This window comes from Macaca thibetana, chromosome 11 (genome assembly GCF_024542745.1).
Source record: "Macaca thibetana thibetana isolate TM-01 chromosome 11, ASM2454274v1, whole genome shotgun sequence".
NCBI classification, from domain to species: domain Eukaryota; kingdom Metazoa; phylum Chordata; class Mammalia; order Primates; family Cercopithecidae; genus Macaca; species Macaca thibetana.
The window spans coordinates 47,882,647-47,901,283 of record NC_065588.1 but is presented as its reverse complement, the minus strand read 5'-3'; the positions used below and the strand labels follow the sequence as shown (position 1 = coordinate 47,901,283).

Sequence of the window (18,637 nt, the reverse complement as noted above, 5' to 3'; positions counted from 1 at the left end):
TTAATCAAAGGACCAGGTCTCCTGATTCCCAGCTTATTTATTTACTTTTTTTAACTAGAAAAGTTGACTTTAAGAAGGCCTCAGATTTTGTCTTCAGTTATTTACTTATATTTAAATGGTATTTGGACTAAACTATTCAATAAATTTGGGCATATAGCCTACCTCAGTGCAGGCAAAAATGCCTCAAGTTCTTCCATTTTCTTCATTAACCTAATTAAGGTTGATCTATGGTATTAGCAAATGATATACAGAATTTGGTTTCAAAACAGAAAAACAGTTACGGCCCGGTGCACTGGCCCATGCCTGTAATCCCAGCACTTTGGGAGGCCAAGGTAGGAGGATCGCTTGAGTCCAGGAGTTCCAGACCAGCCTGGGCAACACAGTAAATCGTCGTCTCTATAAAAATAAAAAAATTAGCCGGCAGGGGTGGCATGCATCTGTACTCCCAGCTACTTGGGAGGCTGCGGCAGAAGGATTGCTTGAGCCCGGATGGCAGAGATTACAGTGAGCTGAGATTGTGCCATTGCACTCCAGCCTGGGAGACAGAGAGTGACTGTCTCAAAAAAACAAAAAAAGAAAAAAAAGAAAAAAAAAAAACAGTTACAATTTAGTATTTCAAAAATCTTTACTTGTTGTTAGTCCTCATTATGTAACAAGTTAAACACGTTAAAGAATGTATCAGTACTATCAACACTATCTGAATATTTTAGCAATTTTCTACCTAGTGTGGTTGCAGTAACCAGAGACATGCCCTTTAGATTCTGAAATGAGAACTAGAAAGAGGATTAAAGGAAATAAACAGGCAAAGCAAATTTATATGCCAAAATAATCCCATTCAGACCTTGAACCTGTGTAAACGGGCTGCTTAAAACACCCTGACCAAATATTTAGAAAACATTCTTACTTTTTAAAGGTTTATAGCTATTCTTATGCAGTTAGCAGCCATTCCTGGAAGTGCCATTTATTACACAAATTCCATTTTACAACTAAAACACATTTTACCTTCAATATTGCCATTGTCAAAAGCCAGAAATAAATAAAAATCAGATGTTACAGTTCGCTTTACCTCTTTTCCTTTGCATTTCCAGAATTCATACTGAGAGCTTTCCAGACTGTAGTTTTAGGCATTTCATCAGATATATTAATCTCAGAGGGGTCACATCTGAAATCAGCGATTAGGACAGTGACTGTCAGACATACAAATAAAATACGTATCACAGTCTATAATGATCACTGCCCCACCAGAAGGGAAAAGATGAGGTTTGAGACCACCCAGCTAACAGCTCTCAGGAACTCTGGGACAAGATAAAGTCTGATCTTTCTTCTGCAGCCACTGAGGTCAGAATGGGAAGAGGCAAGGTGGCCCATGAGATGGTGCTGAAAGCTGGGCTGGTGTGTCACATGGCAGCCAGTCCTGCCCCCACAACTGTGCACTTCTCCAAAGGGCCTCACTGGAGATGCTGCTGACAACGCTATGCTATCAACAGTGTAGCATCAGGAACTACCACTTACTGAGCACTAGCTGTATGCCAGGCACTTTTCATTCATGTCATTTACACAGTCAAATCTCTTCTGTTCATAGTTCACAAAGGACTTTCCTAATATCTTAACTATCATAGCAACAGAGATTATTAACATCCTCATTTTGAAGATGCAGAAATGAAACCTCTCAGAGCTAAGTGACTATCCAAGGTCAAACAACAGCAAGTAGAGAATCAAGACCTTGAACCCAGCCCTTGATTTCCTAGAAACAGAATAGTTTGATGTTTTCTGCAAGCCAGATTATCTCCTTTTAAAATGCCAAGAGAGGAGGCAGCATCCTGTTAAAGGGGAAACATTGTTCCTACTTTGCCCCCAGATAAATCAAGCTCACAGCTCCTTCCACAACAACGTGTAGAAAGTTTATTAAGAACCAAGACTATTATTAAGAAAAAGAGTGTCCTAATTTCCCCCACCGTATAAACCACAACCAACTCAATGATTCAGCAATAAATTCTTCAGAATCTCAATGACCCAGATATCCTGCTCTCTTCCTTCTCTGCTCCCTCTTGACCTCTAGGTTTTTCAGCCTATGGTACCTATAGGTACACAGTGCTATGTGTATCTCTTCCAATTCAGAAACAAGACGCCAGGAGTAAAACCATGAATGGACCAATTTAGTTTCCTGTCATTTGTGGTGAGCAATAGGTTTGACAGAGAAAGGAGCTAAAATCATTGGGAGAAGTAAGTAATTTTCATGATCCCAGTTCAATTCCCCCTTGCTCCCAGAACTACAGATGCCACAAGCCAGGCTAACATTGACTATTTCTGCCTATCCCCAAAAGCTTGCCCAAGCATTGGAATTTCATGCCTACTAGGCTGAGAACTCTCTGGAAATAAAGACCACGTCCTTTTCATCTTTGGAAGATGGCAAGGAAAGGCAGAAGGAGCACTGGTTTGAGGAATAGAAGACAGACCAGGATTTGAATCCTAATCTTTCTATTCAGCAACATTGTAACATTGGATAAACTGCCTAGAACCCAAGACTTAGTTTCTTCACTTATACAAATGTGGATAGTGATATTCATATGAGTACAGGTTAACTGACAACACATAAGTAAACCCTCCAGCACAATCCCAGCACAAAGGAGGCACTCAGTACATTGACTTTCTTACCTCTCTTCTCCTTGTGATTCCCATAACCTGATATAGTGCCTGGTACATAGCAGGTATTCAATAAACAATGAGATGGAAAAGGTATTTTCACAGGATGGAACTGGGAAGCTGAATATTTAGCTCTTTATGCTAGCAGCTGCATGTGTGACACCACCACCACCACAAAGCCAGAACACTTAGAGAATAACCCAAAAAGTAAACTCCTTGGTGTTTGGAAGTTTTACCTGCAACTGACACTCTTTCCAGGACTACTTAGTAACTTCCTGCTCTCTAAGGGGAACTTGTCTCCCCCAATCTCTAACATTTTCTCGGCCTCCTGGAAGAAAAATAAACATTATTACATCTCGGACCAAGTAAGACCAAAAGTTCACCAGACCATTCTTCTACCACAATTTCTACCTAATTTCATTGCACATTTATTATAAATAATATGATTAGGTTCTTTCATAGATTTGAGTTACCACAAAATGAGAGACAACCAGATATTTATACATGTGGAATAGCATTCAAAAAAGAATAAAAGAAAACGTCAATCTGAGTAAACCTCTAGATCTAATGACCAATTTACTACAATATAGCAGACAGAAGAACATTTTAAATGACACCAAGGGATGCATTTAGCAAAATATAAATGGTGAGAAGCCCTAGAGGTCAAAGACCCTGTTTCTCCAGTTTTAAAAAAAATGGAAAGGGAACCCCCAAAAAGATTTAAGAAAGATATCAACCAATTGCAATATATGGCTCTTCTTTGGATTCTAATTCAAATAAACAAATTATTAACAATAAGAAGTCTTTTCTTTCTACCTTTGTAGGTTTAAAATAATCCAAAATGTAGGCTGGGCATGGTGGCTCATACTTGTAATCCCAGCACTTTGGGAGGCCGAGGTGGGCAGATCATGAGGTCAGGAGATCGAGACCATCCTGACTAACACAGTAAAACCCCGTCTCTACTAAAAATATAAAAAATTAGCCAGGAGTGGTGGTGGGCACCTGTAGTCCCAGCTACTCGGGAGGCTGAAGCAGGAGAATGGCGTGAACCCGGAAGGCGGAGGTTGCAGTGAGCCGAGATCACGCCACTGCACTCTAGCCTGGGTGAGAGAGCGAGACTCCGTCTCAAAAAAACAAAAACAAAAATAAAAATGATAAAATAATAATAATAATCCATAAGGTAAAAGATCTCTACTAAGAGAACTATAAAACACTACTGAAAGAGATCAGGCTGGCTGGGTGCGGTGGCTCACATCTGGAATCCCAGTACTTTGGGAGGCTGAGGCGGGTGGATCACGAGGTCAGGAGCTCAAGACCAGCCTGGCCAATATAGTGAAACCCTGTCTCTACTAAAAATACAAAAATTAGTAGGGCGTGGTGGCGGGCGCCTGTAGTCCCAGCTACTTGGGAGGTTGAGGCAGGAGAGTCGCTTGAACCTGGGAGGCGGAGGTTGCAGTGAGCCGAGATGACACCACTGCACTCCAGCCTGGGTGACAGAGCGAGACTCCATCTCAAAAAAAAAAAAAAAAAAAAAAAAAAAAAAGGTCAGGCACAGTGGCTCATGCCTTAATCCAAACACTTTGGGAGGCCAAGGCAGGCAGATCACTGGAGATCAGGAGTTCGAGACCACCGTGGTCAACATGGCAAAACCTCGTCTCTACTAAAAATACAAAAATTAGCCCAGGCGTGATGGCAGGCACCTGTAATCCCAGCTACTCAGGAGGCTGAGGGAGGAGAATCACTTGAACCTGGGAGCAGGAGGTTGTAGTGAGCTGAAATCACGCCATTGCCCTCCAGCCTTGGCAACAGAGCAAGACTCTGTCTCAAAACAAACAAACAAACAAACAAAAAACACACTGCTGAAAGAAAACAGAGATGATTTCTTTTTCAGAGAATCATCTCTAATCTGACTTCTTTTTCAGAGAATCATCTCTGATTTCTTTCAGCAATGTTTTGTAGTTCTTGTAGAGCTCTTTCATGTTTTTGATTAGGTGTATTCCTAGGTATTTCATTTTCTTTGTGGCTATTGTAGTTAGGATTGTGTTCTTGGTTAAAAGAAGACATATAAGTGGCCAACAAACAGATTAAAAAATGGTCAACATCATGCATCATTAGAGACGCAAATCAGAACCACAAAGAGACTCCATCTCACATCAGTCAGAATGACTATTATTAAAAAGTCAAAAAATAACAGATGTTGGCATGGTAGTGGAGAAAACGGAACATTTCTACACTGTTGGTGGGAATGCAAATTAGTTCAGCCCCTGTTGAAAGCAGTTTGGAGATTTCTCAAAGAACTGAAAATAGAACTAGCATTAGACCCAACAATCCCATTACTTGGTATATACCCAAAGGAAAAGAAATTGTTCTGTCAAAAAGACATCTGCACTCATATATTTATTGTAGCACTATCAACAATAGCAAAGAAATGGAATCAATCCAGGTGCCCATCAATGGCGGACTGGTAAAGAAACTGTAGTACATATATACCATGGAATACTATGCAGCCATAACGAGAACAAAACCATGTCCTTTGCAGCAACATGGATGCAGCTGGAGGCCATTACCCTAAGTGAACTGATGCAGGAACAAAAAACCAAATAATGCATGTTCTCATTTATAAGTGGAAGCTAAACATTGGGTACACATGGACACAAAGATGGGAACAAAAAAACACTGGGGATTGCAAAAGGGGGAAGGCAGGGGAAGGGTTGGAAAACTACCTATCGGGTACTATATTCACTTTTGGGCGACAGGATCATTAGAGGCCCAAAGCTCAGCATAACTCAACACACCCATGTAACAAACCTGCACATGCCCTGAATCTAAAATAACTTATTTATTTATTTATTTATTTATTTTTTGAGACAGAGTCTCGCTGTGTCGCCCAGGCTGGAGCACAGTGGCGCGATCTCGGCTCACTGCAAGCTCCACCTCCCGGGTTCACGCCATTCTCCTGACTCAGCCTCCTGAGTAGCCAGGACTACAGGCGCCCGCCAACACGCCCGGCTAATTTTTTTATTTTTAGTAGAGATGGGGTTTCACCATGTTTCACCGAGGTCTCGATCTCCTGACCTTGTGATCCGCCCGCCTCAGCCTCCCAAAATAACTGAGATTACAGGCGTGAGCCACCGTGCCCAGCCTAAAATAACTTTTTTTAGAAATCCATAATAAAATGTTTTCTTAGAAAACAATCCCGCTGGCCGGGCGCGGTGGCTCAAGCCTGTAATCCCAGCACTTTGGGAGGCCGAGGCGGGTGGATCACGAGGTCAGGAAATCGAGACTATCCTGGCTAACATGGTGAAACCCCGTCTCTACTAAAAATACAAAAAACTAGCCGGGCGTCGTGGCGGGCGCCTGTAGTCTCAGCTACTTGGGAGGCTGAGGCGGGAGAATGGCGTGAACCCGGGAGGCGGAGCTTGCAGTGAGCCGAGATCACGCCACTGCACTCCAGCCTGGGAGACACAGCGAGACTCCGTCTCAAAAAAAAAAAAAAAAAAAAAAGAAAACAATCCCGCTAATTTAAAGAAAATAATTACAGAGAAAAAAACTATCTGTACAAAGATGTTTAAAGTAATATAAAACAACTAAAAATTTTAACAAAGGAAAAATATTTAAATTAAATATGAGATAATACTATAGAACATTATATATCCATTTTTAAAATATGATCATGATACAGACAAATAGAAACATGAAAGTGTCTTATGAAATCAGGTTGAGGGAAAAAAACAGAATATATATGTGCTATATATATAAATATGAACTCACAATTATATAATTATCATAGTTATGTGAAAACTATGTCAAAAAATGGAAAACAACATAAAGAAATGAACATGAATGTTGGCTATCAGATGGAGAAATTTTGGAGTCAAGTCTTCATCTTTTTCTTTTATTTCATTTAGCTTTTAAAACAATTTTATAAAGTAACACATGTTAACAAATATGTGCTTACGTCAGGAATTTTGGAAAATAAGGAATATAATGTCTACCAGCCACCTCGAACTTAACATCCAAAGCAGATCTCTTGATTTTCCTCCTAAACCTGCTGTTCTCCTTGGTCTTCCCCATCTTAATAAATAGTACAACCATTCATTCAATGGCTCGGTCCAAAAATCTAAGAGTCATACTTGATTCCTCTTTCACCCATGCCCACTATCATTAACAAAACCCATCAGCTCTATCTTCAAAATAAGTACCCAATTCAGTCACTTTCATCACCACTACCTTAGCATAAGCCACCCTCCCCTTTTGCCTGAGCTGCTGCCAGCCTCCTAGCTGGTCTCCCTGCTACCACTCTGTCCCTTCCAGTCTTACTGGCTTTCTTGGTGTTCCTCAGGCACACCGAGCTCATCCCTCCTTCAAGACCTTTGCACTTTCTGTACCCCTGGCCTGGAATGTTCTTAATCCCAGATATTCTCATAATTTGCTTCTTACTTTATTCAGGTCTCTACTCAGATGTCTCCTCAGAAGAGTCATCTCTAATCATCCTAAATAAAGTAACTCTCTCACTCCCTACCTTCTTAAAACATATCACTACCTAAAATTATATATGTATGTATATAAATTATAGCACTATAACCAAGAAAATAAATATAGACTTGTTTGCTTGTTGACAGTGTCACCTCCATGAGAATGTAAGCTCCATGGGGTCGGTCAGGGACTCTCTCTGTCCTGTATACTAGTGGGTCTGGAACAGTGACAACAGAGTAAAGATTCAATAAATATAGAGGAAGGAAGGAAATTAATCAAAAAAATGTATAATCTTACCACCTAGAGAGACATAGAGAACCACAATAAACATTTTGGTGTATTTTCTTCCCATCTTTTTCATGTGTGTGTGGGGTGCACACATGCACGTGTGTGTGTGTACAGTATGTGTATATGTATATGTTTTAGTAAAAGTGAGGTTCTTTGACAGTCTTACTGTATGCTCCATTTTATGTTCTCTATGTTTTTCCCATAAAATGTCAGAAACATTTCCACATATCTTTTTTTTTTTTTTGAGACAAAGTCTTGCTTTTTCATCTAGGCTGGAGTGCAATGGCATGATCTCAGCTCACTACAGCCTCTGCCTCCCCGGTTCAAGTGATTCTCCTGTCTCAGCCTCCTGAGTAGCTGGGATTATAGGCATGCACCAACATGCTTGGCTAATTTTTTTGTATTTTTAGTAGAGACAGTGTTTCACCATGTTGGCCAGGTGTCGAACTCCTGACCTCAGGTGATCTGCCCGCCTTGACCTCCCAAAGTGCTGGGATTACAGGCATGAGCCACCACACCCAGCCTTTTTTTTTTTTTTCTTTTGAGACAAGATCTCTCTCTGTCGCCCAGGCTGGAGTGAGGTGGTGTCATCTCAGCTCACTGCAACATCCGCCTCCCAGATTCAAGCGATCCTCCCGCCTTAGCCTCCCAAGTAGCTGGGACTACAGCACATATCATTAAGTATCATTACAAAATAGCATCATTAAGTATTTTTTAAAACTTTATTTTTAGGCCAAGCACAGTGGCTCATACCTGTAATCCCAACACTGGGAGGCTGAGGCGGGTGGATCACGAGGTCAAGAGATCGAGACCACCCTGGCCAACATGGTGAAACCCCGTCTCTACTAAAAATACAAAAATTAGCTGGGCATGGTGGCGTGCCTGTAGTCCCAGCTACTCGGGAGACTGAGGCAGGAGAATCGTTTGAACCCAGAAGGCAGAGATTGCAGTGAGCCAAGATCAGGCCACTGCACTCAGAGCGAGACTCTGTCTCAAAAAAAAAAAAAAAAAAAAAATTTATTTTTAAACTGTTGTACAATAGTCTATTGTAATATATTTACTCTAATTTTCTTTTTTTTCTTTATGCCACCACAATTAAAATATTTTGTCTACATTGCTAATTGTATCCTTAGGATAAATTTAAAAATTAGAGTTGCTGGGCCAAAGGGCATATACACTTTTAAGACTCTGTGGTTAAACTGCCCTCTAAAGAGATTTATGCAACTCATATTACCACTTTTAGAGTGTGAGAAGCCCATTTCAATTACAGTCTTGCCAACACTTGTTTTTATCTTTTAAAAATCTTTGCCAATTCGACAAGTAAAAATAATGTATTCTCCTTGTTTAAATTTTCATTTTTTTATTTTTTAATACTTATTTTCATTTCATAAAATCCAGATGCTGCACAATCATTTCTTTGATTATTAGTGAGAATGAAATTTTTGTCATAGGGCAACTAGCCATTTGTACTTCTTTTTTGTAAATTATATATGTCCATTGCTCATTTCAATTTCATATTATTCTTATTAATATATAAGAATTATTTGAATAGTAAAGATATTAACACATCTCAACTTATCTGTTATTTTTAAATTCTGTTTAGAGTTTTGGATGCCCGAAAGCATAACATTTTATGTAGTGAATTCTATCAATATTATCTTTAAAGTTTTCTTCCATTGACTTTATATTTTATAATTGTTGAAGCTTATTTAGAAATACAAGACTTTTGTTTTGTTTTCTTTTGTTTTTTTTTTTTCGAGATAGGATCTCACTCAGCCTAGGCTGGAATGCAGTGGCATGATCACAGCTTTGCTGCAGCCTCAACCTCCTGGGCTGAAGGTATCCTCCCACCTCAGCCTCCCAAGTAGCTGACTACAGGTATGTGCCACCACATCCAGCTAATTCTTTTTTTTTTTTTTTTTAGAGACAGGGTCTCATTATGTTGCCTAGGCTGGTCTCAAACTCCTGGCCTCAAGTGATCCTCCAGCCTCGACTCCCAAAGCCCTGGAATTACAGCAATAAGCCACTGTGCCTGGCCTAAAAAAAAAAGTCTTTTAAAAGTTTTTTCAAAGGACACTATTTTAGGCACTAACTGTATTTGGAAACACTTCCCAGCTCACTCATTTCTTGGTCTGGTATTTTCATTTTGCTACACATTCTTTCTTTGCATATATAGGCCATTTATTGAGGGTCCATTGTGTAGATGACAAGATGCCAAGTGCTGAGGGAAATGAAAAAAGATAGAAAGTCCTATGCAAGTTATTTTTGCATGGTGCCAACCACAGCACCATTTGCAATTAGATACATTACAAACATTCTAGGAAATAATGGGTCTTATATATTTGTCAAATTAGTCCTTTTGAAAGAATGTGAGCCATTGAATCTGTTAATAAGGGCATATTGTATGTTCACATTCTAGGTATGAGCCTGGTGAGTAGATTGTAGACAAAGGAAAAAATAACTGGTTGTCGAACCCAAAAATGAAGAACAGACAGGAGCAAGAATCCCTAATCCATTCTCAGCTGAGAGCATCTTTGGAGGTAAACTTCCTAGCTCCTAAATATAACCCTTGGGATTCCAGACATGCCAACTTTTCATGTGGCCTTTCCTATGTTCTGTAATTTGAGGCCCTCAGGTATACAGTTGGTGCAAGGACTATGACCTCTTCCTCCTTGGCCTTCTTTTTGGCATCATCCAACTTCTTCTTTTTGCTTTCAGGCATGAGATCATCTAACCAGCTCAGCTCTCGCTTAGAGAAACAGAGATCCATGACTTTCCTGACAAAGACCAAGGCCAAAACCTGAAGAAAAATGAAAAAAGAAAGTGAATGAAAGGTACAAATTTCCTTCCTGGACTTAAAAGCAAAGCCTTATTTTTACAGCAGACTAGGACATTTCAAGCAAAATCAAACTCATAAGAATCATAACTGTCACCATTTATTGAATGCTTTCTTTGTGCCAGGTAACATATGTTATATACAATATTTTAACTACCACAATAGCTCTACAACTTAGAGAGCAGCTAACTGGATTCTGTCATTGAAAAGATGAGCTCCTCATCTGCAGACGGCTAGAGGTCAGCAGGAAGGCTACAGGACAGCAGGTGGGTAGAAAGCTTCTGCTGGAGCTGGGCCATGGTGAGACCAGCCACAGCCAGCCCAAGCATTCCTCACAGTGGGATGATGGGTTCTTAGAAGATCATCTTTATTCCTTCTGATCCTTTGCCTATACATTCCCCTACCCAAATCCTTGCTTTGGGCCTGCATCATGTGTCTCCAGTGGTTTTTGTCTCTGCCCTCTGGCCTGGCCTGACACTCACTTTATAAATGAGGAAACTGAGGCCCAGAGAGAAAGTGACTTGCCTAAAATCTGACAGTTGATTTCCCCAATAAAGGTAGGTCCAGGGCATCCCAATTGCTGCTCCACTTTCTTTCCATGAGGGCCATTTTAGCCAAAGGAAAACAAAGAATTAATCCTGTCTGGGTGGACTGGTGTTCATCAGCTATATTTGGTGACTGCACAAGGAATGAGGCAAATCAGGCTTATTAAATTCAAGTACATTTCTCTCTGATTTTAGTGACTACTTTCCTGATACATCTGGAATTGATAGGATCCCTTCTAGGAGTTCCCAGTAATTTACTATTTCTTTAACCCATGAATATAACACACAAATGCAAAGCCTTATACGTATTCTGACAAAATTGAGAAACCCACCAGGAGGTTGTGGATCTAGAAGATTAGAAAAAAAATTAAAGATAGAATTTCCGTATGATCCAGCAATTCCACTCCTGGTATATTCCCCAAAGAATTGAAAACAGAGACACTAACAGATATCTGTAAAGCCATATTTATAGCAGTATTATCGACAGGTGAATGGATAAATAAAATGTAGTGTTTACATATAGTGGGATACTATTCAATCTTGAAAAGGAAGGAAATTCTGACACATGCTACAACATGGATTAACCTTGAAGACATTAGGCTAAATGAAATTAGCCAGTCACAAGCTGGGCACAGTGGCTCATGTCTATAATCCCAGTACTTTGGGAGGCTGAAGCAGGTGGATCACCTGAGGTCAGGAGTTTGAGACCAGCCTGGCCAACATAGTGAAACTCCATCTCTACTAAAAATACAAAAAATTAGCTGGGCATGGTGGTGGGCACCTGTAATCCCAGCTATTAGGGAGGCTGAGGCAGGAGAATCGCTTGAACCTGGGAGGTGGAGGTTGCAGTGAGCCAAAATCGCGCCATTGCACTCCAGCCTGGGCAACAAGAGTGAAACTCCATCTCAAAAAAAAAAAAGAAAAGAAAAGAAAGAAAAGAAATTAGCCAGTCGCAAAAGGGCAAATTGTGATTCACTTATATGATGTACCTAGAATAATCAAATACATAGAGACAGAAAGTAGAATGGTGGTTGCCAGGGGCTGAGGGTATGGGAGAATGGGGATTTAGTGTTTAATAGGTGCAGAGTTTCAGCTTTGCAGGATGTAAAAAGTTCCAGAGCTGGAGGGTGGTAATGGCTCCACAGCAATGTGAATGTACTTAATGCCACTCAACCGTACACTTAAAAATGGTAAATTTTATAGTTATAATGTTTTACCACAATTAAAAAAATAACAATGATAATAAGAATTTAATTCAACCCAAATGTCCATCAGTGACAGACTGGATTAAGAAAACGTGGCACATATACACCATGGAATATTATGCAGCCATAAAAAAGGATGAGTTTGTGTCCTTTGTAGGGACATGGATGCAGCTGGAAACCATCATTCTTAGCAAACTATCACAAGAACAGAAAACCAAACACCGCATGTTCTCATTCATAGGTGGGAACTGAACAATGAGATCACTTGGACTCGGGAAGGGGAATATCACACACCGGGGCCTATCATGGGGAGGGGGGAGGGGGGAGGGGGGAGGGATTGCATTGGGAGTTATACCTGATGTAAATGACGAGTTGATGGGTGCTGACGAGTTGATGGGTGCAGCACACCAACATGGCACAAGTATACATATGTAACAAACCTGCACGTTATGCACATGTACCCTAGAACTTAAAGTATAATAATAATAATAATAAATAAATAAATAAATAAAAATAACAATGATAAAAAAAAAATTTATTTTTTAAAACCACCTCACCATCATTGGGAAAACAATGGCAGCTGGAGATGCCTTGATGACCCAGAGCAGGACGAGACAGGTCAGCTGGATGAGGGTGAAGAGGTGCACTTTGCGCAGTGGCACATGCCGCAGGTAAATGAAATCTGGCTGGTGCTTTGCGGGCATCCCAAAGAGCTTTAGACGATCAAAGAACTGAAAGGAAGGAACTGGCATTTATTTTCTGGAGGGCTCTCTGGGTCGGAAGCTTTTAGACCCATTCATATCTCTTACATCACCTGCCCTGAAAGGTAGGTAACACCATTTCCTCTGGACAGAAATGGAAACTGAGACTTTAAAAGACCAGGCAATTTGGCCAAGGTTAGTAAGTGGCAAAGTCATAATTTGAATCCATCTTTTCTAATTCTAGGTTCAAACTTCTTTCTCCCATCCCACTCTGTGGCTCCTAAGAGAGCTCTTTCTCAGGGGGTGTTGGAAACAAAATTACATCTTTTTGCTTATTATCAAAACCAAATCTCTTACTTGTTTTAGGAGTTTGGAGCTATTCATTGATTATTTATAGTGAAAAGATAAAATAAAACCTCATAACATCCTAGATATATAAAAAATGATCATCCTTACAAAAAGGAAGAAAGATAACCAGAGATTAAATAATCTGCCCAAGTTCATATTAGAACTCAGTATATAAGAATGGCCATTGGGCATTCCATTCAAACAAAGAATCATAAGCCTAAGTTACTATATTATCTGGAATACCCAAGTTATCAATGACAAGCTCCTGATTTTTCTTTTTGAAAGACTTAGAGCAATGAGTTGATGGATGGAAAAATGCAGAGTATAACAAGAAGTGACATCTCCTTACCAGGAGCAACTCGCACTATTCCCCCATCTCTCTTCTGCCAATGAACCCCCTCAAAGTTAAACACCCCATTTTTACACTTTAGCCTGACACTAAACTAGATCTGTCCATGAGTGAAAGCCAGTTTGGTTCTTGATCAACCTTTCAGATCCAAGTTTACCAGCACCTGGCAAAGCACCTAATGTTTAATACGTGCCAAAAAAAATTGTCTGTTGAATAATTAATGAATGACTGGGGCCGTGACATCAAGCCAGACCACCCTGAAAGTCTCTGTACTCTCCTGCCAACATGGCTGTTTTTCTCCCTGTATCCAAATAAGTGTCTAAAATAGCCTAAGTGGCAAGACTAGGAAATAATTTTCTCAAGAACTGGTTGCGCTTCTCTTGGGGAGCTGTCTCTCCCTGGACAGGACATGCAGTGAGAAGAAACTTCCCTGGCTGAACCATACAATACCTGAATTCCCTGTAGTGAAGAAACTCCCATGTAGAGGAAAACTCCATAGAGTACTGGCATTGGAATAAACTGAAGACAAAAGGACAAGAAAGGCCAGAAATTAAATTTGGTGTCACAGCACACTCAAAACTATATAAACTTTTAAATCTCCAAGAATGAAATAAAGCCACAAAATAGCTGCAGAAACATTGCATTAGTTTCTGCTGCTTGTGGGTGACTTAGGAGTAGAAGCAAAAGCAGAAGCTGACAATGATAAAAATCATTTGTTCGAAAATGAAATGATTACAAGTAAGTTAGGCCTCCTATATCAGCCATCTGGCTCTTCCTCCTCCATGGGGATGGGCACACATACACATACACATACAAACACACACACACACACACACACACACACACCCCTCTCTTATAGAAATAATGCCTTTTAAATCTTCTGTAATCTCACAATCACCTCCTCAAGGATTTGATGCATTTTAACGTGAACCAAAAAAGCTTCCATTTTTACTGACCAGTGGCTTGAGGGCAAGAGTGGGGAGGTATCTTATCAGAGAGGTAACAGTCTGGGGGAAACACCGACATTATTATATTGCACTTGAACATCCACATAGTATTTGAATACGACTTTCTGATCACATCATGTCTATCAACCTAGGTAATCTTCAGATTGACTCTGAGGTAGGGAAATTGGGCCTATAGAATCAAGGCAAGGAAAGTCTCAGAGCTGAAAACTAAAATGGACTCGTTTTTATTTTAGGGCTAAAGAATATTCCCAAACCTAATTCTTAGACTTAGAAAATCCCTCCAAACTAACACTGGAACAGAAAACCAAACACCGCATGTTCTCACTCATAAGTGGAAGCTGAACAATGAAAACACATGGACACAGGGAGGGGAACATCACACACCAGGACCTGTCGGGGGGTTGGGGGCAAGTGGAGGGAGAGCATTAGGACAAATACCTAATGCATGTGGGGCTTAAAATCTAGATGATGGGTTGACAGGTACAGCAAACCACCATAGCACATGTATACCTATGTAACAAACCTGCACGTTCTGCACATATATTCCAGAACTTAAAGTAAAATTTTAAAAAACAAAGAACTAGAAAAACCCCCATTGGATTTTATGTTCCAGCTGTAGAGTGACTAGACATGCCAATTCTATGCTGTTTGTGAACTACTGAATAGTTGTCCTAAGAGAACTGTCCTGAAGCAGCTAGAGGAAGGCCCAGTGATGGCCACTGCCATGGCTTCATGGTTCTATCTTGGAGAAGCAGCAACGTTTAGGCTCTTCCAGATGGTGCCTCAACCAGGTGGGAGCGGGAGTTGGGATGGGGACAGGGAATATGTGGTGGGAAAGGGGCATGAGGAGAGGTGGGTGGTAAGGTTGAGTGGAAAGTGGGGGGACAAGAAGATGGTTCAGAAATCCTTCCCATCCCTCTCAGTTCTTACCCTTGAAGGGCATTTGTGGTACAGGCTGGGGTGGTTGAAGATTTGCCAAAAAGAAGGAAAGAGGAGGCAAGGGAGACAAGGCAGTGCTCCAGAATGATTGGTACCTGGTAATACAGCCGTAAAGTTTCCTTCTTACCCCAATCTCCCAAATGCAGGCCTTCCACCCACAAAACATTTTTTTAATGTTCAAAGTATCCTCTATCTGTACCGGAAAAAAAAAAAAAAAAAAAAAAAGAAACACTCTCTCTTTCAGCCCCACTTCTCATCCTAGCCACTGCTATTTTTCCATCCTGCTTCACAGAAAAACCTCCTGAAAGATTTGCCTGCACTCTTTACTTCTTTCCCTCCTATTCACTCTTTAGCCACCTATAATTGGATTTCTACCCTATAGTTCCACTGAATTCCTTCTCTGATAAGATACCCTCAACTCCTGCCTCAAGCTACTGGTCAGTAAAAAAGTTGCATGTTAAAATACACTAAATCCCTAAGGATTTGGAAAAATTTTGAGATTATGGAAGATTTAAAAGGCTTCATTTCTGTTAAAGAGGGGGTGTGTGTGTGTGTGTGTGTGTGTGTGTGTGTGTGTGTGTGTGTGTGTCTGCCCATCCCCAGACAGGGGTGGAGGAAGAGCCAGACACGGAGGCCTGTAATTTAACTTACATGTAATCATTTCATTTCAGAACACAATGATTTTTATCATGGTCAGCTTCTGCTTTTGCTTCTACTTCTAAATCACCCACAGGCAGCAGAAACTAATGCAATCCACTGACTCTGCTCTTGTCAGATAACCCGAGGCCTCCAATGTTGCTAAATCCAATGGCCTTAGCTTAGTCTTCATCTTCCAAGATGTGTCTACCCAATCCCTCTTTCTTGAAACATTGTCCTCACTTGGCTTCCCTGATACCACATCCCCCTAGTTTTCCTCCCACCTCTCTGGCAACTCCTTCTGAGACTCTGTTGCTATCTCTTCCTCTACCCAACCTCTAACTCTGCTCTTCTCCCATGTCCCACTTCTCTTTTATGTCTTCTCTTTTCCCTGAGCTCTCTCATCTATTCCCTCGGCTTTCAATACCACCTATGTGCTGGTGACTCTCAAATTTATATTTTATTCCAGAAACCTCCTCTAGCCTTTTCACTTAGATGACTCCCAGACATCTCACTCCAAATCTGATCACAGCCCTACCCCTCACAAAAATCATACAATCTTTTCTATCTTCATAAATGTCATCACTCTCCACCAGATGGTCAAGTCAGAAACCTAATAGGCTTCTTCAATTTTTCTATTTTCCTCACCCCATTCCACATCCAGTCAACAATTGAGACCTTTGGGTCTGCCACCATGCTATACAGAAGCCATGCCTTTTTATCTGTCTCTGCTACCAGCTTCCTTATCCAAGACACCAGCATCTGTTACCTGCAACAGCTTCACTGGTCTGTCTGCTTCTATTCTTCCCTAGACATCAGCCAGAGTGATCTTTTTAAACTAGCTGGATCATGTCCCTCTCCTGTTAAAACCCTTCAAAAGTTACCTTACCCACCGTCGACAAGGCCCTATGTGACCCGCCCCTGCCCCTCTTTCCTTCTCATTGCACTGTGCTCTTGTCTTGACTCAATGCCCATGAGCTACATGGCCCTGACATTTCGTATCACTCTTTCCCACCTCAGGGCCTGACTAGACTGCTTTTCGCTTTTCTCCCCTCCTTCCATGCCATCTCCCACCATCCATGGCATGACTGGCTCCATCTCATCTTTTTTTTTTTTTTTTTGAGACAGAGTCTCGCTCTGTCTCCCAGGCTGCAGTGCAGTGGTGCGATCTCGGCTCACTGCAAGCTCTGCCTCCTGGGTTCACGCCATTCTCTGGCCTCAGCCTCCCAAGTAGCTGGGACTACAGGTGCCCGCCACCACGCCTAATTTTGTTTTTGCATTTTCAGTAGAGACAGAGTTTCACCACGTTAGCCAGGATAGTCTCAATCTCCTGACCTCATGATCCGCCCGCCTCAGCCTCCCAAAGTGCTGGGATTACAGGTGTGAGCCACCGCGCCCGGCCTACACCTCATCTTAAATAGCATCTCCTCAGAGAAGTCTTCTCTGACCACCCTAACTAAAATAGACCCCTCTGAATTCTCTACAGTGCCAGAAAGCACTGTGTATTTCCTTTATATCACTACTCACATTCTGTAGTTATCATCTTTGTTTTCTTAACTAATTTTCTTAACTACATATTATCTGCCTTACCCCTCTAGAATAAACTCTTTCAGGGCAGGAATTTGTACATATATCTGTTTGGCACCACTGTATTTCCAGCACCTGGCAGGATTCCTGGCACAAATCAGGCCCTTGATATTTGCCGAATAAGTGAAGGGATGATTACCTTTAAGATAGCCGTCATGAAGACTGAGCAGCCCATCAGCACAAAGATCATAAGGCCTGTCACTCTTTGTTCTCGGATGCCCAGGAATTTGGGCTGTTCTCCAGGAGCAGAGCATTCAGATTCTAGCTTGAGGCTGTTCACATGTGTGATGGACAAGACGGTTGCAGCTACAAACCAGGGCAGGCCCATGATGGAGCAGACACCCAGCATGATGGCCACCATCAGTAGGTCCAGGTGGTAGCCACAGCCTTTCTGTGAGGAAACACATCAGTAGGCTAGCTGTAGTCCGGCATAGAACAGTGAGCTAGGGGTCTCAGGCCCAAAGCAGGAAGGGGTGTATGGATAAGAAGGAAGAGGTTCAGGGATCCAAGAGGAGTCTTGTAGCCCCTCCTGGTTAGGAGGAAACAAAGAAGAAAAAGGGGAATCTTAGCCTGTCCTATATATGCCAATATTGATTCTTTTTCCAAGTGCCTCTAGCTTACTCTGAGTCTTACACATTCAAAGATCCATTCTTCTCTGGAACAGTAATCAGACACCATGCCACATCTTGACCATTCTAGATGGCAGAAACTATAGGAGTTAGAGATAAATGTCCTTATTGGCTTCCTACCACATACCCCCAGATCCTTGACAGATTTGGATGTTGCTTGCCTGCTCTGTTACTTCCCTAGGATCCTAGGGTTCCAGTTTCAGCCTAGAAACTACAGTAACAGACACCAATGGGAGAATACCTGCCTTTAGGAAACAGTGGCCCAGGCCCCTACCTGAACCTCAGGAAGACAAGCTGTACAGCTGCTTGACCCAAAGCATATAGCTATATAGGGATCACCAGGAACTCTACCCAATCACCTTCCCCACAGGTGTGAGAGGACAGTAATGGAGTCCACGTTGCTTTCATACCATACCACCATGCTCCACTCTAGTCTCATCTCCAAAGCAATCTTTGTTAATAAAGAATGGAAACCTCTTATGAACCT

General features: G+C 41.4%; 1 protein-coding gene across 2 annotated transcripts in view; it reads right to left on the bottom strand.

Moving 5' to 3' along the window:
- Window positions 1-18,637, bottom strand: part of SLC4A8 (solute carrier family 4 member 8) — a 90,734-nt gene that overhangs the window by 9,119 nt on the left and 62,978 nt on the right. For both annotated transcript variants that reach the window (XM_050748715.1, XM_050748716.1), the window contains 6 exons: window positions 17,661-17,912; window positions 13,842-13,910; window positions 12,551-12,724; window positions 10,070-10,207; window positions 2,880-2,971; window positions 1,067-1,162 (listed from right to left, as the gene is read on the bottom strand). In XM_050748715.1, the coding sequence (XP_050604672.1) occupies window positions 1,067-1,162; window positions 2,880-2,971; window positions 10,070-10,207; window positions 12,551-12,724; window positions 13,842-13,910; window positions 17,661-17,912 (821 nt within the window). The remainder of the gene's footprint in view (window positions 1-1,066; window positions 1,163-2,879; window positions 2,972-10,069; window positions 10,208-12,550; window positions 12,725-13,841; window positions 13,911-17,660; window positions 17,913-18,637) is intronic.